The sequence below is a fragment of the Pteropus medius genome, unplaced genomic scaffold (genome assembly GCF_902729225.1).
Source record: "Pteropus medius unplaced genomic scaffold, Ma_sr-lr_union100, whole genome shotgun sequence".
NCBI lineage: Eukaryota > Metazoa > Chordata > Mammalia > Chiroptera > Pteropodidae > Pteropus > Pteropus medius.
Window position 1 is genome coordinate 10,340,704 of NW_024350927.1, and position 21,481 is coordinate 10,362,184.

Here is a 21,481-nt window from a genome sequence, read left to right on the forward strand (position 1 = left end):
GGTGTCTCTGAGCGTCCCCACACTGCACTCAGGACGGGACAGGCAGTGGTGACGAAGGCTCACGCTGCCGGGGCACCCCTTCATGAGATGTGTGCCAAGGGTCGTGAGCAGCTGTCCCTCCCAGGCCTCCCCAGGCCACTGTGCCGGGGGCCGAGGTGTGGGACGTCACAGGGCATGAGGAAGAGTGTAGAGCTGGCCGGGGCCGAGCCAGCTGCCCGGGGTTAGAGTCGGGTGGCAGCTGCACCCCAGAACCCAGGCCGCCCCGTTTCCAGCACTGGGCCCCCAGCCCGTTAGCTGTCTGATGCACAGGCTTCAGCCCCAAGAAAGGGACTCTGCTGTCGGGAGCCTGGGGACCGGAACCCTCGTCCCCTCCTTCAGCTGCTGAGCTCCCCAGGGCCAGCGCCCTTCTGCGTGCTGACCCCAGCCCCCACCCCGTGTTCCAGCGGCCACCTTCCCGGCCGCTGCCCACCGGGGGCCTTTGCAGACCGCGCCCCTGCTGACGAGGCTTCCTCTCCAGCCTGTTCTCCTTGTCCCCACCCCTCGGACACATGGGACAGTTCAGCTGCTCATTCTGAGGCTGGTGTGTCCCCCTCCGGGGAATGTGAACTTGGTGGGGACAAGGCTGTCCCCAGCGCCCAGCACGTGACAGTGGTCAGGGAGTCTGTCCTCGGGGTACTCGAGCCACCGTCCCCGGGGCCCCTCCTGGACTTACGCGGAGTCGGAGGACAGCAGAATCTTCTCCTGGCGGCCCTCGCTGTTGCGCAGCAGGGTCACCCGGAAGGGGTACGGGACGTAGGAGCCGCGGCTGCCGCCCCCGGGCAGGGACGGCTCGGACGCCTCCATCTTCTGGACCTGGATGTGGTCCGCCTGGGCGTAGTCCTGGACCACGAAGCTGTCCTCGCTGCGGGAGGCGAGGAAAGGCCCGATGCCGCGGGGCGTCTGCGGGCGGCCGGGCCACCCCTGTCCACCCAGGGCCCCGTAGCAGCTGGGGCCAGGCAGCCCGAAGGACACTCCCCAGAGCTGCCCCCCATCTCCACCCAGATCACAGGGGCCGTGAGCTTCCGGGTCCCCGGGGCTGGGCGGGCAGGCTCAGGTCTGCAGGAGGGAGCCAGAGCCACAAGCAAGGGACGCCGGCCGGCCACCCCAGGTCACATGGGGTGTGGCACTGAGCAGCCCCTGGAAGCCATGGGCAGGCCGGCCTAGGAGGGAGCCCCTGCTGCGTGTCCCCAGCTCTGAGGTCAGAGGAGGCTCAGGTCAGCTCCCCAAGGCCACGGCTGCTGCCCACCCCCGTGCCGGGCGCCCACGGCGGGCCCACCTCTTCTTCTTGGTGACCACCAGGACATCATTGAACAGAAACAAGTAGCACGTCGGCCGGCTGGCGAGCTTCCTGAACAGCCCAGCTTCTTCCACCAGCAAGAGCTCCCCACGCTTCAGCAGCCAGCGGGAGGCGGAGATCAGCGGGAGGGACTGGGGGGACGGAAGCGGCTGAGTCCCGGGCGGGGGATGAGGACGTGCCGCCACGATCCCCGCCTCTGGGAACTGGGTGACTGGTGCCTCAAAGAGACGGCCATCTGGTCAGCTGACGGGCTCACGGGGCGGCAGTTCCGTGCCAGGCCCGGCAGCCCGGGCTCCCCACGCGCCCGCTGGCACTCAGGCAGCGTGTCCCCCCTGGGCCTCCCCAATGCACTGTGCCCGGGCCTCGGAGCGTGGGGACGGGGACGGGCCCGCGGCCGGCCTACCTTCACCTTGCTGAAGTCCAGCTGCGTGTGCAGCGTGTACATCTGCTCCGTGCGCTCCATCTTGTGGGCCCCCTCATTGCACTGCTTCACCAGCTGCGAGGTGGCACCAGGGCTGGGGCGTGTTCCTGCCCCGAGGAGGCCCGTGCCCCGGCCGCCCGCCCTCGTCACCGTCCCAGTGCGGCCTTGCCACGGGCTCGACACTCGCGTGCAAGCCCCGCCCCCTCTGGGCCTCAGTTTCCCCATCGATACTGGAAGAGCTTGGGCTGGGCCATCCGAACACCCTCCCCGTACCAGCCTCTGTCCGCGCTCAGGCGGGGTGGGGGCTGGGCCTCGTCTCACCTTGCTGATGGCCTTCAGCGCGCGGCTGGCAGCTTTGTACCTCTCGGGGTGGCCCTGGGTCTTGAGGCAGAGCGTCTGCAGAGAAGACACCAGACATGAGACGCACCAAGGGCCCTTCTGCACCCCAGGCTTTGAGGCCTGCACGGGCGGGGGCTACAGGGAGGTCGAGGCTGGACCCCAGAGGGCTCTGCCAGGCCAGGCTGTTTGGGTGGGAACTGGGAGCGAGCACCCCGCAAGGCCCCACCCCTTCCGGTCCTTGGTCACCTCTGTCCAGCCAGGGGTGGGCGGGGGGCTCCGCAGCCTCTAGTTCTAGTCTCCCCAGAGGACCCCAGAGGGTCTGACATCCCTTCTGGCTTGGGCAGCTGACTCACCCAGCACGGGCCACATGCTGCCTCTGGGAGCTTAGCGGGGCTCTGCCGCGTGTTTGCGTGTGCGTGTGCGTGTGCGTGCACTGTGCATGCTGTGCGTGTTCCTTTCACCCTCCCCTGCCCCTCGGCCCCATGAGCTGGCGGCTCAGACACAAGCCACCCCAGGGAGCCCCTCCGAGCCCCTCTTTCCACGCCCGGGACAACTGGCCGAGGGTGCCAGGTCGGAGGCGGCAATGGCCCAGGACCCAGGCTGGCAGGGGTCTGGGTGACACCAGATCAGATGCGGGCACAGCCGTGAGTCGAGTGTGTGAAGAACAATCCACAAAGTGTGGGAACAGGTCCTGGCGGAGAGTCCACGGGTGACGGAGATGAGGCCAGCACCACGTCGCCGTGGCTATTAGGCCCATCTTATAACTGGCCTCACAGCTACCACGTCGCACAGGCAAAGCGTGGAGGCTGTGTGACCCGAAGCCGGGACCCCGGCCAGCCCGGGCGGCCCCCTCCCCCCGGCCGGGGTCTGGGCCGCCCACTCACGTCCATCAGGAGGGGCAGCCGGGTCACCCTCTGCATGGGGAGGATCAGGAAGGAGATCATGGGCAGGCCCCCACACGTGGGCCGCTTCTCGATCTCGCGGAGGACCTCTCGGAAGGTGGCATTGCTGTTCCTGCGACCGAGACGGGGCTTCCGCTTGGCTGCGGGCCGGGCCGTGGCGGCCCACGCAGAGCCCGGGCAGACACGGCCGAAGCCGGGCCGCGGGCAGGACCGTGCGCCCAGCCCCTCCCGGGATCCCACGCCGGCTCACGTCAGCTTCTGCAGGGCGCGCTGCTGGTAGACCTCGTTGGCGCAGTAGGCGACGTAGGGGTGGAAGTGTCTCTCGGCGTGCTCCTCCAGGATGTCACTGATGTCCTCCACGCACACCTGTTCCTTGTGCCGCCGCTCCAGGTCCTCGAAGAACCTGCGGGGATGGGGACTGTGGGCCCGGCTGCCCACCGCCACGCACGTGCAGGCACGCGGATGGCACCCAGGCCGGTGCTCCCGGCAGGGGCTGAAAGCCGCAGCCCTCTCCGGAAAAGCCGGGGACAGATCAGCCGCTTAAACCTGAAACTGGGCACAGACCCACGGCCAAGTCCAAGGCCACTCCCCACTAGATCCCCGCAGACGGTAGCGGGCATCACAGGACGCGGACAGGTAGGACAGGACCTGCCGCTCTGGCTCGATTCGCTGTGGCTCAGGTCGGAGCTGCAGGGTCTGCTTGGAGCCCGGCACTCCCTGGAGTGACCGCCAGCCCTCAGCTCCTGCTGGGTCCCCTTCTGAGGCTCGTCCGTAACCCAGGCCTCAGCAGTAGAGAGCGCCAACGTTTGGCTGGTGCTGGCCCAAAGCCACCCAGGGTTCTGTCCCCAGGGGCAGGCACTGGCACCGCGGTTGGGCCTGACGGGACCCGTGTTGGGTCCTCCTTTGCCAGCTGGACCCTGAATCCCCATCGCCCCTTAGGCTCTGGCCAAGGCAGCCAGGGAGTCCTCCTCCCCCGACAAGCCTGGTCCCTCGGAGAGGCCCCTTCCCCTGCCCTCGGCCCACCCTGGGCTCGCGGCCATGCCCACCGCAGCGTCTCTCCAAGTCTGACTCCTTCGCGGTCCTCTGAGCTGGGCTCCTGGGGCTGCCAGGGGCTGCGGCCCCGTCTGGAGATGAGGCAGCTGCCTGACCTCGCCAGGGCAGAGAGCAGAGTCCCCACACACGGATCCGCCCACACGGGAGCCTCGGGTACCCCTGACCCCTCACTGGACAGTGACCGGGCCAAGGGTGGCCAGCTCCACCATGGCCCTTACCCCTCACCACCTGGGTGGGAGGGGAGAAAGCCAGCAACGTGACCGTGAGGTGCAGTGAGGTCTCAGGTCTTCAGTTCTGAGGGCACCGAGGAGTCCGCTGTCAGCCCCGCCCAGGACCCATGGCTGAGCCCCGCCCAGGACCCATGGCCGAGCACCACCTGGGTGAGTGGACAACCCCACCGACCTGTGGGCCCCCCACCCCTGGGAAGATGGGACCTCGCTTTGGTTATCCTGGCCAGGCCGGTGAGGGTGACAGGGAGCGGAACAAGCCTCGGCCTGGAGGCGGGCAGGGGTCCCCCAGGCCCCAGCTCACTGGCCCCCAGCCTGACCCTCCACCCACAGGAGACTGTTTTCTGTAAGTGGGACATTCTAAGAGCCATGGCAGCCCGGGCAAATGGGGACAGTGTGTCAGGAGCAGACGAGGACCACCTCCAGCCCCAGGAGGGAGGGAGAGACCCTGAGTAAGCCGACACAGGCCACAGACATGTGCACAGCCAGGCCAGGCCGGTCGGCGTCCCTGTGGGTGACACAGTGTTGGGAGAGGTCTGGGAAGTCTGAGGTTGGCCCTCAGCCATTGACCCAAAGTAGCCAGTTCCTGGGGAGGTCACTGGGAATGGCCAAGAGCTGCTGGGGCCCAGCTTGGGGTGGGGTGGGGTGGGGTGGGGGGGCATCCCACCCAGGGACAGAGGTGGTGAGGTCAGAAGCAAACACGTGACGGTGGTCCAGGCTCTCAGGTCCGCCACGCTCAGGGGACATGGAGCAAAGGGTCAGCATGGGTGGAGGCGAAGTGCTGTCCCAGACCCCTGCCTGGTCAGACACTGCGAGTGTCCCACAGCTGGCCACCAAAGCTCCAGACCATGCCTCACCATGGGGCCCACGGTCAGCAGACTGGGCGGGGCTTGGCGAGAGCCCGTATGACGCTGAGATGAAGTGACCAGCCCTGAGCATCTCGCCCGCCCCCCGCCCACCACGGCCAGCAGGGGCCGCTGAGGCTTGGGGGGTTCACCCCAGGCCCTGGGCAGCTCGGGCAGGGCCCACACAGGTGCATTCCTGGCCCTCATCCTTCATGGAATGAACACACACACATCTGCTGCCCTGCACGCATGCATGCACACGCACGAACATGCATACACACGCACATGCAGACACACGCACACAGACACACTTGGTCTGTACAGGCGCACACACACGCACATGCGCGCACGCACACACACGTACTTGGCCCACACAGGTGCACACACACGCACACACACACACACGCGTGCGCACTCTCTTGGCCCACGCCGGCCTGCAGCTGCTCACCTGGCCCCTCCTCCACCTCCGGACCTTGCAACCAGAACCCTGGGCACCAGACGCCTCTGGGAGGAACATGACCCGGGTGCAACTGGAGGGCACCCCCCCTCGCCTGTGGGCACCGCACACCTTGTCATTCTGTCCTCTGGACCTGGCTGTCCTGGGGGCCTCGCCTGTCACCAGGTGGGGCTGTGCCCCGCGGGAGGTACCGCGCCTCCCGAACACCCAGGGGACAGGGTGAGGGAGCTGCCAGGAGGCCACAGCCCCAGTGCTCCGCTGTCCCCGGGGCCACTCCAGGGAGGTTCCGTGCTCCCTCCCAGCCAGTCACAGAGCTGCGGCCTGGCCTGCCCCGTCCCGCCCCCAGGGCCCCCAGCGGCCGTCACAGGCGGGGCGGCCGCACCTCTGACTGGCGCTCCGGACGTCCAGGATGTTGGAGAACAGGTGGTGCCGCTCCGTCTGGGTCATGGCCGCCTGCAGCTCCCTGCACTGCAGGAACTCGGACACCAGGATGCCCAGGCTGTGCTGGTAGGAGAACTCGGACGTGAGGATCTCGAAGATGGCCTGCGCGGGAGGACGGCGATGCGGCTGGCCCACCGGGGCCTCCCGGAAGGGCCCTGACGAGCCGCCACGCCACGCGGGGGCCTGCGCAGGGTGCGCTGGTGCCCAGCGCTCAGGCCGTGGGGACGGGATCGGGCGCGGGGGCGGGCTGGGACCCAGGCGCCCTGGCCAGGCCGTGGGCGGGCGGACGGAGCGGGGCTCCTGGGCTTGAGCGCTGGCTCGGCCGGTTACGAGCTGTGACACTGGGCGAGGACCCCACCCTCGTCCGAGAAGGAGCAACGGTAGCTGCCCCTGCCCCCAGCCCGCCAAGGGCACCAGCCCGCATCCCGGTGCCTGGCCAGGAGGTGGCCGATGGGTGGGCCGGTGAGCGACGTCACCACGGTCCTTGTGCCCCGTGACGAGGCTGGGACGCAGGCTGTGCCCCAGCCCTGCCCCTCACCTCCTGCCTCTTGCGCTCCTCGGCCGGCAGCGTGTCCAGGATGCCCGACTCCACCACCTGTGGGCACAGGCCCGGGCTCAGGGGCTGCACATCCTGCTGGGCGGAGCCAGGCTGGCCGGGGCGGAGCTGCCCGCATCCCGGGGACGTCTGGGGCTGCCCGTGAAGCGCTCGTGCAGTGGGACCGCTGAGCTGGCCTGGCCCTGCCCGGCCCTGTCACCCCTGTCTCTTCCTCTCCGTGGAAACTGCCCCCTGGCAGGCCCGCCCCCTCCGAAGAGCTCTGGGGTGGCAGAGGGAGATCATGGGGGCCCAGAGCGGAAGGCTGGCAGGTGCGGGAGGGGAGGAGGCAGTTCTGTCCCACAGAGCTGCCGGCGGCCAGGCTGTGGAGAGGGACAGGGCCGCCAGGGAAAGCTGAGGGTGTGCTGGGGGTAGGGCCAGGACTCACATACACCTGGGCCAGGTGAGTCAGCACTCTGACCAGGTTTGGGGTGACACTGTCCCAGCATGGTACCCCAGCCATGCTCTTCACCCCCTTGGGCCCCAGAGGCTCCAGACCACTCTCTAAGCCCCAGCATGCCCGCTATGTCCCTGCCAGGACTGGCCAGCTGTCCCTCTGCCTGGGGGGGTCCCTGCTGCGGGACACAGGGCCACCCCATTTTTGCCCTCCTGCTCACTGGGCTGGCCAGGGGGCATCACCAGTGCCTGGACTGGGGGGCTAAACCCCACGCCTCCTCCTCAGCCGAGACCCCCCAGATCAGGGGACCGGGATCAGAATCTGTGGCAGCACTTTCAGGGTGCAGTGGACTGAACCCCACCCCTGACTCGGGAGGTCATGCACATGCAGCTCCTCGCATGCAGTTGGGACCTGGCAGGTGGCAACTGACGTGTCTTTCCTGACATTCCATCCGACTGTCCTCACCCCAAACTGGGCCCTCCCCGGCTGGGGGTCCCGCAGCCTGGAGCGCAGTGGGTGGCCTCTCTCATCGCCCATGGGGCACACGCAGAGACAGCAAAGTGCCGCCCTCCCCACTGTGGCCACAGCCCGCAGCCCAGCTCTGTCCCTCGGCTCTCAGGGAACAGGGTCAGGAGTCTGTCCTGGGGTAGTGACAGCTGCCGTCCCCGTACTTGCTCAGAACCCCGGGGCCTCATCCCAGCTACGCGCCCCACAGCCCCGCGGGGCGGGGACCAGCTCCATCTTCAGACGGGGAGGATGAGAGGTGGGTGGCGGCTTGGTGGCGGCACAGGCTCGGTGGGAGCTGAAGCCTGTCCCAGCGCCACGCCGCTGCCCAGCCCTCCTGTTCCTCACGAGGACCCGCAGGGCACCTTCCTGGGGGCAGGACTCTGGGACGGGGTCCCTGGTGCCTACAGCTTCCTCCAGGTCAGGCTGAGCAGGAAGCAGAGGGCTTGGGGCCCACCTGGAGGGCGCCCAGCACACACGGATGGCTCGTGCCTCGACCTGTTTCCTCCCCCAGCGACCACTACCAAGGTGCCCCTTAGGGCAGGGCCGCTCTGAGGGCACCAGGAAGGAGCCCCTCACTGCATGCTGAGTGCAGATGGGGTGCTCGTGGAAGGCCCTCCTTAACGGGAGGACTGGAGCCAGTGGCTCGGTGCTGACTGCCCACACCTCAAGGAGGGCCTCGCCGCACCAGCCTGGCCCTACCTCCGGGAGCTGGCTCCAGGTGACCTGCGGGGGCCGGTAGGTTTTGACCACAATGGGGGCGGCCACCTTGCGGGTCCCCTCGGGGCTGCAAGGCTCATCCAGCAAGTCGTCGTCAGACTCTGGGCTGGTGTTCAGGCCTCGCTCCCGGATCTCCTGGTAGAAGCGGGGGTCTGGGGAGAGGGGGCGCATCCTCTGTGAGCCTGAGTCTGGTGCCGGCAAACCTGCAGAGGCCTCCTTAGGCACGGCAGGCGGGGCAGGGCCCCCAGAGCAGGCTCCCATCAGGCCGCTGGCTCCCGTGGCCGCCGGGTGAGCCCAGTGCAGGTGCGGAATGTGGCACCTTCGGACCGGGCCGAGCAGACAGATCAGAGCGACACAGGGGACCGCAGGGCTGGCTGGCGGAGGGGCCTTTGAGTGGTGGCTGTCCTCAGGCTGAGCAGAGAGGCCTCTGACGAGGGGCACAGGTCCCTGCCCACACACCACAGGCCACTGCGACAGGCTGGTCCGCAGCTCACGGCACCTCTGGGCCCTTGCGGCAACCCCTCCACGCCTGGGGCCACCCACAGAGGTTGGGGGCTGGCAAGGACAGAGGGCCCATCCTGGCTGGGGTCCCTGTGTCCTCAGAAGCCCGGACTTGGCGCCCAGTTCCAAGCCCTTCTTGGGCCTCGCTGGCCCCACCTCTCTCCTGGCCGGGTAGGTACCTCCCCTCCCTGCTCCCCTGTGGGGGCCTATTGGTGCCCCACCTCTTACCAGGCTGAATGCGTGCACTGGGCCCCCTGAGGCTCAGCCATCATGCACGGGGCTCCCCATGAACAGAGGAGACCCCGGGGAGAGCACATGGCAGGTGTGTCTACACCGTGGGGTCTTGGCTGCCTGGCACACACACACGGGGCCAGAGTGGGGGGCTCCGTCTGTTCCCAGCCCCTGGGATAGTGCAGGGAACCTTCTGACCTTTCCTACCTGTCAGAGCTACGTGGTCACTCAGCCACCAGGCCCTCCAGTTCCTGGAGGGGTCCCCGCCAGCACGTCCTCTGTGCAGCCACATGTAGATCGCCCGCTCCCAGGACGGCCAGGGGGACCAGCGTCTGTGGGGCCCAGCCCAGCCCACAGTCCTCTCCCTGGCCACTCACCGTCCTTGAAGGAGCCCTTGTGTGCACGTTTCCGCCCCAGCGTCCTCTGTGCGAACGAGACCCAGAAACACGGGCACTCAGCAGGGAGGGGACATGTGTGGGCCTAGGGGAGCCCTGCACCCCAGGGCCCAGAGACGGCATGCCTCCACACACAAAGCCATGCCCAACAGGAGGGGGCTCCACTGGGCACCCAGAAGGCTCTCAATGAATGCCGGCTCCACGAGGGATACAGGGCTACCAAGCGGAGGCCAGAGCGAGGTGGGACGGGGGCTCAGAGCAGGCAGGGCCAGTGACTGAGGGCCGGGCAAATCTGGGAGGGCTGCCTGGAAGAGGAGGTGGTGGCACTGAACTGGTAAAGAGGAGGTACTTAAAAGTGGGGTGTCCCGCCTGGGTGTGGAGGGAAGCCTGAGGCAGGCCGGTGTGGTTAAGAGGGCTGAGAAGGGACACCGGGGTGCGAGCTGGGGCTGCACACGGGACCCCACGGGAGGGGTGGCCTGAGATGGGGTTAGTGTCCAGCCCCTACATGGGTCTGCAGGCCCAGCAGCTGATGGCAGGCCTGTGGAGGTGAGTGGGGAGCAGGCGGGGTCCTTGGGAGCCCCACGCTCTCTGGGTGCCCGCTCAGAACCTGCCTTCTTGGCTACGGCACCCCGTTTTCCTGAACTCACAGGGGCCGCTTCCAGGAAAGTGTGGGCTGGTTTCACCAGACAAGTCGGGGCTTGAGTGCTCCCCTGTGGTCGGGAACGCGGGGTGTTCCCAGCTGCACCTGGCCCTGCGTGCCTGGAAGGCCTTCCTCTGCTCCCCGCCGAGCACCCCAGCCCAGCCCTCGACACCCCCAGTGCCCTGGGCGCGCTCCTGGGGCCGGCCCACGGGGTCACTTCGTGCCCCAGCACAGGTGTGTGAGCCTCAGGCAACAGCCGCTGAATGTAAGAGTCAGCAGTGCGTGAACGAACGGGCCTAGGCCTGGGAGGGCACCGTGCCGCGTCCCCAGGCAGGTTCTGGGGTCGGGGCATCGTGGGTGGGCATGGCAGGGCCAGGGCTCCACCTTCCAGGCCAGGGACGGACCGTGGCTAGGGTCCTGCCCGGCCCGCCCTCTGCACACTGGGTTGCCAGCATGCCGACGGGTCCAGGCCGTGGCTGCAGCCCGCAGTCTGGGCGGGAGCCCTGAGCAGCAGGCTGTCAGGATGGCAGCCACAGGCAGAGGGTCCTGGGCGAGCGCCCTTCCCACTGGCCCTGTGCCTGTTCCTTCCTCTCTAGGGGTGCATGCAGGGAGCCTCAGACGCCCCCTACAAGCAGCTGGGGGCCCACTGCCCTCTCCCGAAGCCCCTTGAACACTGAGTTCCAGCCGGGTGCCGCTACAAAGCCACCATTGAAACCTGTCCCTCAGACGGGCTGGCTTCTTCTCAGGGCCGGTCACCCCAGGCTCTACCCCACACCGTGGCTGAGAGTGGGGGCCCGGAGTCCGAGGTGCTAGGTAAAACCGTGGTCTTTTCTGAGCCTCAGTGGCCTCGTATGTAAAATGGGGACATTCACACTCCGCTCACAACCTGCTCTAGGACTTAAATACACTGCCAGAAGCCTGCACATGGGGGCGCTCACGGAATGGCAGCTGCTGGACGGAGACGGCCCCTCAAGGCCCGTCCCCTCTGGCTGTCCAGGCGCATAGCCCCCTACCTTGTTTTTGGCCACATGGCGAGCAGGAGGCTGGCTGGACTCCTCGGCCAGGGCCTGGAGCTTGGGGCTGAGGTGGACGGGCCCCAGCTCGCCGCCCGGGGTCCCCAGGCCCCTCATGGCCGCACGGTAGGACTGGTTGCGCAGCTTCCGTGTCAGCATGCCCCCGGGGCCCGTGTCCACGTCCATGTCGTCCAGGGAGAAGCTGGGGGCCACGAAGAGCTGCGGGTCCCGCCGGGCGGCCTCCTTGCTGAGCATGGCCGCCCCGAAGCTCTGGTGGCGGGCCGGGGCCTTGGCTCTGCTGGACACGGCCAGGCTCCTGGGGATCAGCTGCTCAGTGCCCATCTTGAGGGCTGCAGGGCTCTGTGTGCTCAGGATGATGGCCCGCGGCGCTCTGCCCTCGGGGGTCAGGGGTGTGGGCCCCGGGACGTCGTGCTGGAAGGCGGCATTGTCCCTGACCCGCAGGCACCCCCGGACCGTCGGGAGCCCGGAGACGGGGTTCCCGTTGGTGTCCAGCCGCAGCTCCGAGTGGAAGCGGCATTCTAGCAGCTTTTCCTCCAGGGAGCTGTCCGAGTGCCGATGGGCCATGCCGGGCGGCCACGGGGTCCTGGGGGAACAGGGTGAAGGTGAGGGCAGCACGCTGACGGCCACCCGCAGTCCTCCGGCACCCTGGCCTGTCACCCCGGCCAGAGCCTGCGCTCAGGGGCCAGCCCTCGAAGGCCGGTGGGCCGTGCAGCCTGCAGCAGAGCTGGCCTGGCACGGGCACGCTCCCCAGGGAGGTTGGACTGCCGCCGGACTGGGCGTGCAGCGGGTCAGCACAGCCTCAGGCCTGCGGGGACCCGGGCAGGGACAGGCCGCTGGTCTCCGAGCCCAGGGGGCGCAGCCTGCAGTCGAGGCTGGCCCTGGGTGGTCACGTGCGTCCTCTGGTGTGCTGCACACACTGAGGACACGTTCCTGAGCTGGGGTGTAAGCACAGGCAGTGGGGGTGCCTGGGGCCCCACAGACCTGGGTTGGAATCGGTCACTCGGCCACCAGTTCCCACCAGGTGGGGCCCAGCTCAAGCCCACCTCACGCACTCGCCCAATGGTGAGTCTGGGTGCTCCCCTGGGAGGTTCCAGCTTCCACCCAGGAGGGCCCCCCTAGGGCAGGGCCGGCCACACGGGCTGGCCGGAGTCACCGCACAGTCGGACCATCTGCGGGGCACACGGAGCCCGGCCGCTCAGCTCCCCCAGAGCGGGCTCTCTGCTGAACCACCCCAGGAAAGCGTCCGGGCTGTGCTTCCTGGGCCCCAGGGAGGAGCTCCTGGCAGAGCCCGGCCGCCCGCACGCTGGGAGGACCGCCCACGCATTCCTGGGGACATTCTGAGTCACCCGGCAGAGGATGGCCGCGGCCTCCCCCGGGCTGGGCACGTCCGTGCCACCCCAGAGCCCCACCCCGTGTTTACGTGTCTGCCTTTGCCCAGGGGGCTGAGAATCGGGGTTCAGGCTTCCATCTGTAAGCATGCCGAATAAAATGTGGCCATGTGGGCAGCCAGACGCTTCCGAACCGTGAGCCCTCGCACTCCGACCCGAGGCATCCACGTTGGTACCAAGAGCAGCAGCACAGAAGGGCCGACGCCACGCTGTGCCTGAGCGTGTGGACGCAGCCGCCGCCAGGCCCCGCGTCCCTCCTCCTTCCTCTCCCCCAGGCCTGGCTCCTCCTGACCCCTTCCTCTGAGCCCAGGCCAGACCCGGCAAGCAGCTCGGCCTCTCCCAAGGGAGGGCAAAGTCTGCTCAGGGCAGGAAGTGCCTGGATGGAACCAGTCAGGCGAGCCATTGCCGGGTGTGAACTCCGTGCCCAGCGAGGAGGCCACACCCGCAGGCCGGGTGCCACCAGCCGGGATCGGGGTCTGAGGGCGAGCGGGCGCCCCGTCTGCCGGAGCCGCCATCACGTCTCTGTCCCGTCTGTTGCCTCCTTCGTCACAGAAATACCCGGAAATGGGTTCAAACTTCGAACAGCACCACAGGCTTCTCTCAGAGACAGGCGTCCCCTCCTCCAGCATCCTGCCCGCCCCCAGCCCCCGCTCCGGGTTGTGCTTCTCCCTGGCTTCTCAGCGAGGGGCAGCAGACTGCAGGTGTCACCCGCCCTCTTCCCGCCATGGGAGGGGGCCCCGGCCTCCCACGCGGTGCCCGAGGGTGTCGGTGCCGGCCCGGGCCCCTCTTGGTCAATGATTCCCTCCTGTTTACCCGTGGCTTTCCTCCTGCACACAGTCCAGTGTCCCCGCTCCATGCGGCCAGCGCGTCAGCCCCATGTCCCCAGATACCCCGTCCCCACCTCCCCGGTGTCCCTTCCCTGCTTCCCGTCCTCCCTCTGCAGTCCGCGTGTCCCTGCTCCTCCAGGGGCCACGACCAGGAGGAGACCCCGGCTGAAGTGCTTCTTCCTCCCGGCCCCGGGCTGGTGGCGTGGCTGGGTTCAGAGTCCGTCGGAGGTTATTTTCTTCCAGAGGGAGAAGCCCTTGTCCCTGGTCTTCGAGCTTCGGCTGTGGCGAGGCGCCCGACGCCGGTCCCATCTGCCTCCCCGGATGACGACCGGAGTGGTGTCACCCGCTGCCGAGGGGCCCTGGTGCTCGCGGGACGGAGGCGCGCCCGCTGCCTGAGCCCCGCACGGTGCGCTCGGCGAGGCCCAGGCGGTCTCCTGGGAAGCCCAGGGACCGGCCCGAAAGCACTGCAGCATCTGAGTCGGACCTCTTCTCGTCCTGTCTTCCCTCAAGGTCACCTTCCGACCTTCCCAGCAAACGCGCTCTGCCGCTTTCCCTGTCTCCCGTCCACACGAAGACACTATGTCGTCCTTCGAGCTCGGTCCGTTGTTTGCTGGCCTGATGCTTCCTCACGCACTTTTCCATCTGTCTCGGCCACTCTCTCAGGCACCAGGGACCCGTCCCTCAGCCCCTGGGGACCCGTTGGCTGTCTGCTTCTGGTTAGGAGACAGGCACTGTGCTGGCGTGAGGCCCGCGTGCTGGACACACACGCACGTGAGCGCTGGCTTCTGCCTGGCGGGCTCTCTGGGACTGCCCCGCACCCACACCCTGCCCAGCGTCCCTACCTGCAGCCTCTCCTCCGGCGGGTGGGCTACAGAGCCTTGCTCGTGTCCCCGCTGGACACTGGCCCTCGCCCGGTGTCCTGGAGCCAGCAAGGTGGAGGGGCCGAGAACACAGACTTGTCACAGCTGCCCGTGGGGCAGGTGCCAGCCATGCCGTCCAGGAGACAGTGGCTGAAAGAGGCCAGACGCCCTGCAGTGACCACCCGGGCCGCAGGGGCGCGTCTGCTCCAGCCAAAGGTGGCCCCAGAAGCTCCCCCAGAGAGGCCAGGGCAGTGAGGGCTGCGTGCAGTCATCCGTCTCCCCCTCAACTCTGTGAATCCTTCTGTGGGGGCAGGGACAGTTCCCAGTTCACGTCCCCACAGTGGGGCTCCGCACCCAGACGACGCCCGAGCGCAGGTAACCTGGAGGTTGCTCTGCTCCGACACCCTCCCTGGGGACAGTGCCCACCCCAGGACGCCCTGGTGTGTTACCAAGAGCCGGCCCGCACGCATACATTGCTTCATGCCAGCGGGGACCCCAGGACTGCGTCGCAGAGACTCCCAGAGTGGCTGGGCCACCTTTCGGGTGACTTCTGAGTGACTTTCTGCTGCTCCTGCTTAGGGGGCTGGGGAGGGCCGATGCTTGAGCCCTGGGAGCCACAGCATCTGATTGTCCCTGTGCCACTCCGCAGCCTACCCTGATGTCCCCGGCACACGTTTGGGGGAGCGGGTAAGAGGCCTGGGCTCGGGAGTGAGGGGCGGCGAGCTGGCGGTCAGCAGGCGGAGCCAGGGGAGGTCTCTGGACCGCCTCCTCTTGGCCTCAGGGGCCCCTTGCAGCCCAGAACCCTGGCTCCCCCAGTCATTGTGACAGACGGGCCTCCCAGGACCCCAGCAGGCCCGGCCCCGTGACCCCACTCCCTTGCAGAAGCACAATACCCTGGCCTGGGCTCTGGTCACAGCCAACAGGACCCTAATCATGGGGAGTTCGGGACCCGCTGGCCCTCAGATTAGGATGCCACATGACCTCCATCCTCGGGCCACCTCTGTCCCCTCTGCCCTGCCTGGAGCTCCGCCTCTCCAGCCAGTGGCCCGACCCACGTCTTTGCCGAGGCAAACTCGACAGTGATGGCCTCGTCTTGGGTAATTCTGCCCGGCCGAGCTCGACACTCGGGGCCACACGGAATCTGCAGGATTGGGCTTGGACACCACGTTGCGGGGAGGTTTGGGGGCTCTCAACCCAGGCAGTTTTGCCTCTCAGGGGACATTCGGCCATGTCCAGAAGCCCCCTTGGTGGCCACAACTGGGCCGAGCTACTGGACTCATGGAGGCAGGGGCCAAGGATGCTGCTGCCACCCTACAGAGCACAGGACAGTCCCGCACAATGCCACGTCTGAAACAAATGTCCACAGTGCCGAGATAGAGACACCCAGCTTAGCTGACTGAAGGGACAGCCTTCATGGCGGGGGTCAGGGGAGACCCACCTGGCCTGGCTGTGCCCAGCCTCGGACACGGCCTGGTAGGCACTGGCAGCTCCTCCTGCCCCGAGCAGAAGCCTCTGCTGTCTCCTTCCCATGACACCTGCGGGCACCAGCAACTGTCACAGACAACACCACCACCTGCTCCGCCTGCAGCGCCCACCTTGGCCTGCTCCGGCCCGCATCTCTGAACCCAGACGTCCCATACACGCAGCTCCCGCCGCAGGCTCGGCTGGCACGCACCGTGTTCCCCAGACAGGAAATCGGAGCCCCGACTACAGCAGGGAGCCCGGACAGGTGACGAGCAGGTGCCCATCACGCGCTTGCCACCTACTGTGCCTTTATTCCCTCACCGAAATTCCGGAAGGTGGGTACTGTCCCTCTCTCACAGGTGAGGGAACCAGGAGCAGAGGGAACGTGACGTGTGGGGCTCGGGCTGCCGGTCAGCAGGGCTGGGCGAGGCACCAGGCTCCGGCGGGCAGGGAGTAGGGACGCTCACTAGGACCCTCTTACGGACGGCCGGTGACCTGAGCCAGGAGGTCGCTGCCATGGGCTGGGGGGACGAGCAGCTGACATCCGTCCAGAAACCGAAACTGAAATCCTCGGACGGGCCCTGCCCTGAGCAGTGTGCCATCCGATCACGCCCACGAACTGCTGTCCTCAGGGGCGGGGACCGTGGGGACCGTGGGGAGCCACTCCACCTGTGCCTCGGTCCCCTCACGCCTGAAGAGCGCCTTCCATGTGGGGTCGGGGAGGACCCCCGGGAACCCGAGACGATGGGGACGGGAGGGCGGAGGGGGACTCATTCCCCAGGTGGCTTAAGACCTTATTTCTTCCAGGAAGCCTGGGGCCCCCACTTCCTGCTGCACCGGGACTCGGGGAGCCCTGCTCTCTGCATCCAGCCCCTGCCCTGGGCAGCGCCTGGGTCCACCCCTCCAAGAAGTTCGTCTTCTTGGCGCCGTGGGCATCGGCCGGGCGGCGAGCACACCAGAGCTCCGCGGCAGCTTGCCCGGCATCTCTAGGGGGACACACCTGTGACTCCCATTTTACAGGTGGGGAAACTGAGGCCCAGAGGGCTTAAGTAACTTGTCTTAGTCCACACGGAGCCTGGATGTGAACCCGGGGCCCCCACCCCTCAGCACGGCACCACTGGGGTGTCGGGGTGGACAGGTGAGCAGGATCAGAGGCCCTGCCACTGGTCCCAGCCAGAGCTGAAGGCGCCATGCGTGACAGGGCAGCCCGGAGCCCCCACGGGGGGCGGTGCAAGCTGCTCACCTGGAGAGCTCTGCCAGGCTCCAGGTAGATGCTGAGGTCACTGCACACTCCCATCTGCCACTCACCCAGTCACCCTCCACGCCCCTGCGGGTGCTGGGCTGAGGTCCACCCACATCTGCAAAGGGACCGTGCTTCCCAGAAGGAGCAGCTGAGCTGGCATCTCAAGGCAGGTGGCACTCAGGGCTTTGGAGCTGCTCCTGCTTCTCGGCCGAGGGCAGAGCAGAACCCTGCCCCCCACTGGGTCTGACCCCAGCTCCGGCAGGGGACCCGCCTGCATTCCTGGGGCCAAAGCGGGTTTGCGGCAGATTCTGCAGAGTCGGCGGGAGGGCCTGTTTTGTCCCCACTCCTGACCACCTATCAAGGGCCCTGGGGCTCCCTTCCTGACCCTCAGCTCTGACGTTGAACCCGCTGGTCCCGGTGCTGGAGTGCGCCCCTCCAGGACGAGGGCAGGCGGCGGCATCGGACGCCTCAGGCCCGGGGAGCGGGTCCTGGGCCGCGGCTCCGACCCTCCCACAGCCGGGTCGGCCAGCACCGCGGACCGAGGGGCCGCGAAGTTGTGCGGACCGCGGGCGCGGCTTGCAGGAAAAGCAAAGCGGGGAAAGGCGCCCCCAGGGCTACTGTCCCCGCCCCGAGGGAGGCTTACTCCCCGCGCCCTCCGCCTGGCTCACCTCACCTGTCCCCGGGCTTACCTGCGCCACAGGGCGGAGGACGAAGCGACGAGCGCGGGCGACAGCGGTGGGGCCGGAGCAGCCTGCAGGCTCCGCGCCCTGGCCGGGTGGCCGTTCCCAGCCCCTCCGTCCGGCCTCTCGGTCCTTCCCTGTCCCCGCCCTCCTACTTCCTGTGCGGCCCCGCGGGAGGCGGAGGTGCGCTCTGCCCGGCCAGGTGAGCGGCAGGTGGGCACCGCGGCGGGCAAGGCGCGGGCGCGCGGCTGTGGCTCCGAGGCCCAGCGGGAGGGGATGGCGGGGCGCGCCCGAGGCACCTGGCCGCGCCGCCTGCGTCACCGTCCCCACCTGGCCGTCCGGCGCCCACGTGACCTGCGGCCAGGCGGGCTCGCGCCTCGGGAGTCCCGGCCAGAGTCCGCCGCCCGCGCCGCCCGAAGCCCGCCTGCGCCGAAGCCCGCCCACCGCCGCGGTCACCGCCCCCGGGGCGCGGGGCTTGGCGCGCAGGCTTCCCTCACTGTCACCTGAAGGAGCACCCAGCCTCCTTCCAGGCCAGACTGTGCAGCCTCCTCCTCCTCCAGGAAGCCCTCCCGGAAGCCCACCAGCCCTGCTGGGAGTCCGACCTTTGCAAAGCTGCAGAAACAGCGCCACCGTCTGGAGTCTTTGAAGAGGAGGCCACGGGGCCGCCCAGGTGCACACAAAACACTCGGCCCTAGTGGCGTGCTCGACTTACCGCCACCCCCGCTTACAGATAGGAGCCTGAGGCCTGAAGAGGAAGGCGCCTGTCCAGACCTTTCCACGGGAGGGGCCCTGCGCAGAGGCTCCCACAGTCCCTCAGCTGCGGGCGGGCTCAGGAATCAGGCCCCCGGAGCTGCAGGAGGGTGGGGGGCTGGGGCAGGTGGGCCTCCGCTCTGAGCTTGGGCCCACGGCCAGTGCAGCCGGCAGGGGACCCCCTTGCGGTCCCCATGGCCCGGCTCACCCACGGCTCCCAGCGGCCCCGACTTCCCCACGAAGCCCACTCCCCTCGCCTCCCCCTTCCTCTCCCCTCCCCGTCCCCCTCTCCCTCTGTGACAATCACCTTGCAGCCCACCCACCTTCTCCACTGTTTTCAGATGTGAGTCCATGCCCTTCCATTCCTCCCTCCCAGGCCCTTCCCTGGGCTGGCGCAAACTGCTTGTCCTTCCTTCCTTCCCTTTACTTCCCTTTACCTTCCCATACCTTCCGCCCCCTTCCCTTCCGCCCTTCCGCTGTCTTAGGTGTTGTGGGCCCTGCTGCTGCAGACTCTATGCCCGGCGTCAGCGATGCAGCCATGGGCAGCACTGGCGTGTCTCTGTGCCCCGAAGCTCACTGCAGCAAGGGGACAGGCGAATGTCAAATTACCACTGAGGGGTCACCACAAAGGCAGCGACCGCGCGGTGCAAGGCTATCGCTGTGTGCGGGGGCGGCGTGGGCAGTCAGCGCCGCTGCCCCAAAAAACGGGCGACCAGACCTGAGGACTGGAGGGTGAGCCTGAGTCACATGGGTGACAGGGGACAGAGGAGATTTGCAGCCAGTCACAGCACATGCAAAGGCCCTGAGGTGGGCGGGAGCAGGGCCGGAGGAAAGCTGCAAAGGCTGTGGAGATGGAGGGGGGTGGTGGACAGGGGTGGGGAGGAGGGGGAGGGGACAGGGCAGGGCCTTGCCGCCAGAGGTCAGAGTCTCTCTGTCCAGAGCCCACCGAGGAGCCACTCAGGGTTGGAGCAGAGGGATGACGATGTCGGATCTGGTGAAAAGACCCCATTGGCAGCCGAGGGGAGGGAGGGGTGGAGGGGCGGTCACACACACCCGGCTCCCACCCCAGACCCAGGACACTGATGCCCAGCCTTTGCTCTAATGCTGGCCGGATGAGGAGCTCGTCACTGTCCCAAAACAGATCAGATTGTCTCGTGTTCACATTCTTGTGTCATTCTTGATGAGCAGCCTGGAATTCAGGTTGCTCATCACCCTGTCATGTTCCCCCAAGACCCTTCAAAGTCCCTTCAAAATGTCATCGGACAGAATGCAGCGCCACGCCAGGACGAGAGGAAGGACACTCGCCTCGCCTCTTGTGGACACCACTCCTCCGTTAATACAGCCTCTAGCTGCTGCAGCTCCGACACGTGTCCGTCCCCAGGGCACGGCCCGTGCTCGGCCAGTGCCGATGTGACCTGAGACCCCGGGCCTCAGCCCCAGCCCCCTTCCAGCCAGTCTTCAAGTCCCCTTTTCAGGAAAGGCCCACCGCCTAAAATGTCGCCCTGCGTGATTCCGTTTGACCCGACACTGCCTGGTGTCTGGATGGGCTTCCAGACCACACAGTCCCTGCGCTGACCCCAGGCTGCCAGCTGTGGGCAGGGCACAGTCCAGCCGAGGCACAGGACCACCCTTGCCCAGGGCCTTCTCCCAAGGGTGGGCAGCCTGTGGGCCTGCTGTACTGTGCATGGCGGGGGCCCACAGGCGCTTGGGGCTGGCTCGGCAGTTCCCCGGGTGTCGTGGTTTGAAGGGCAGCCCTGCCCGGCATGCCTGTGGCCCAGTCCTTGCCCAGCATCTGTGCCCCATCCCGTTATCTACCCTGCAGCGGGGCCCTGGCTGCCCGTGTCAGACCGTCAGGGCCCATGCCGGCTGGCCGCAGGCTGCCAGTCCCGTGTGTGCATATGCATGTGTGTGCATGTGTACATGTGTGCGTGTGTGTGGCGTTGAGTGTGGGCTGAGGGCCGACACCTGTGGGCAGTAGACCAGGCTCTGCTGCCACCTGAGTAAACAGGCCGCACTCAGGCAGCTGCCTGGGAAAGGTGGGCAGCTGCTGCCCTCCAGAGGCCATTGTGGGTACTGCACCCATGTGGTCCCACCCGCAGAGGGGAGCAGCTGGGGGGCTTCCTGAAGGGACTGAGGCCCAGTGGGGAGACGGAGGCCTGGTGGGCTCTCGACTCCTACTCGGTACTCCCCTGGGTCACTGCAGGGTCAATCCCCACCCCACTCCTTCCCGCCATGGCGTCCAGCACCCAGAGTCGGCTCTGCCACCAGACTGGTAGGCTTCGGGGGCCATCTCCCCAAATCCAGTTGGCTCCACGTGTGGTTGGGGACAGGTGACCTGGAGCAAGTGGCTTGGCCTCTGGGCCTCCGCTGTCTCTGCTATAAAGCGGGCGTTTGGTGGTGACGCGCACGGTAACCCAGAGTGGGTGCTCGGGGGTGGTGGCCGCAGGGAAGCAGGCTGAGGGGCACAGTGACGGGCGTGGCTGCACGGCCCTCCTCTCGCTTGCCCACCAGCAGGAGTGGGCCTCTGGCCTCTCTGCAGCCCGGTGGCTGGGACCAGAGCCCAAGCACCAGGTCAGCACGGAGCTGGTTGCTGTCACGATGGTGCCCGGTCCCCGCTTCCCTACCTCAAGCCTCCAGGGTGGCCGTGCTCGGGCTGAGAGTGACCACCCTCATCTCACAAACCCCATGCGCACCCTCGGCAGGGGCTCAACGTCATAAACAAGGACCCCGAGTTGCAAAAAAGTGTTGGGCCCCAAAGCTCAGGGCCTTCATGGCTCTGTGCTCCCTGCCCGGACACTCGTCCCCCTGGTCTGCATGGCTTGCTCCCCTGTCCTTCACCCCTTCGCCCCCCAGGGCACCGTCTCAACCAGGCCTTTTCCGACTCCCCGTGGAGGAAGGAAGCGCCCCCACCGAGCCTGAACCGAGCACGCCAAAACGCTGACCTGTTTGGACACGTGGTCTTCGCAGGTGTTACAAACAAGAACCCTGGGATCGGCCGGGCCCTAAGTCCGCCAGCATTTGTCCTCGTGAGAAAACAGAGACTTGCTTCTCTCTCCACTGGACGGCACGCTGCGCGTGGGCAGGGGCGGGAATGGCCGTCCGCATGCCCTCCCGCGTGTCGGGCGGCTCTGTGCCCGGTCTCAGTGAGCTCCTTCCAGAGAGGCTGGGTGGCCCAGCGAAGGCTCCGCCCGTGCAGTCGGCCACAGCTCATCCCAAATGTCCCCGGCCTCCCCA

At 67.6% G+C, this 21,481-nt stretch overlaps 1 protein-coding gene across 1 annotated transcript in view; it reads right to left on the reverse strand.

The window, feature by feature from the left end:
- The window catches only part of ARHGEF16 (Rho guanine nucleotide exchange factor 16), a 25,315-nt gene extending 7,528 nt beyond the window's left edge, over positions 1-17,787 (reverse strand). Inside the window, exons 1-12 of the mRNA XM_039842039.1 lie at positions 17,507-17,787; positions 11,015-11,618; positions 9,344-9,389; positions 8,217-8,386; positions 6,560-6,616; positions 5,963-6,123; positions 3,249-3,401; positions 2,981-3,110; positions 2,079-2,153; positions 1,740-1,832; positions 1,316-1,467; positions 713-901 (exon numbers count right to left, since the gene is read on the reverse strand). Coding sequence (XP_039697973.1) covers positions 713-901; positions 1,316-1,467; positions 1,740-1,832; positions 2,079-2,153; positions 2,981-3,110; positions 3,249-3,401; positions 5,963-6,123; positions 6,560-6,616; positions 8,217-8,386; positions 9,344-9,389; positions 11,015-11,599 — 1,811 coding nt within the window. The 5' untranslated portion in view covers positions 11,600-11,618; positions 17,507-17,787. The remainder of the gene's footprint in view (positions 1-712; positions 902-1,315; positions 1,468-1,739; positions 1,833-2,078; positions 2,154-2,980; positions 3,111-3,248; positions 3,402-5,962; positions 6,124-6,559; positions 6,617-8,216; positions 8,387-9,343; positions 9,390-11,014; positions 11,619-17,506) is intronic.
- Between the last annotated feature and the right edge of the window lie 3,694 nt (positions 17,788-21,481).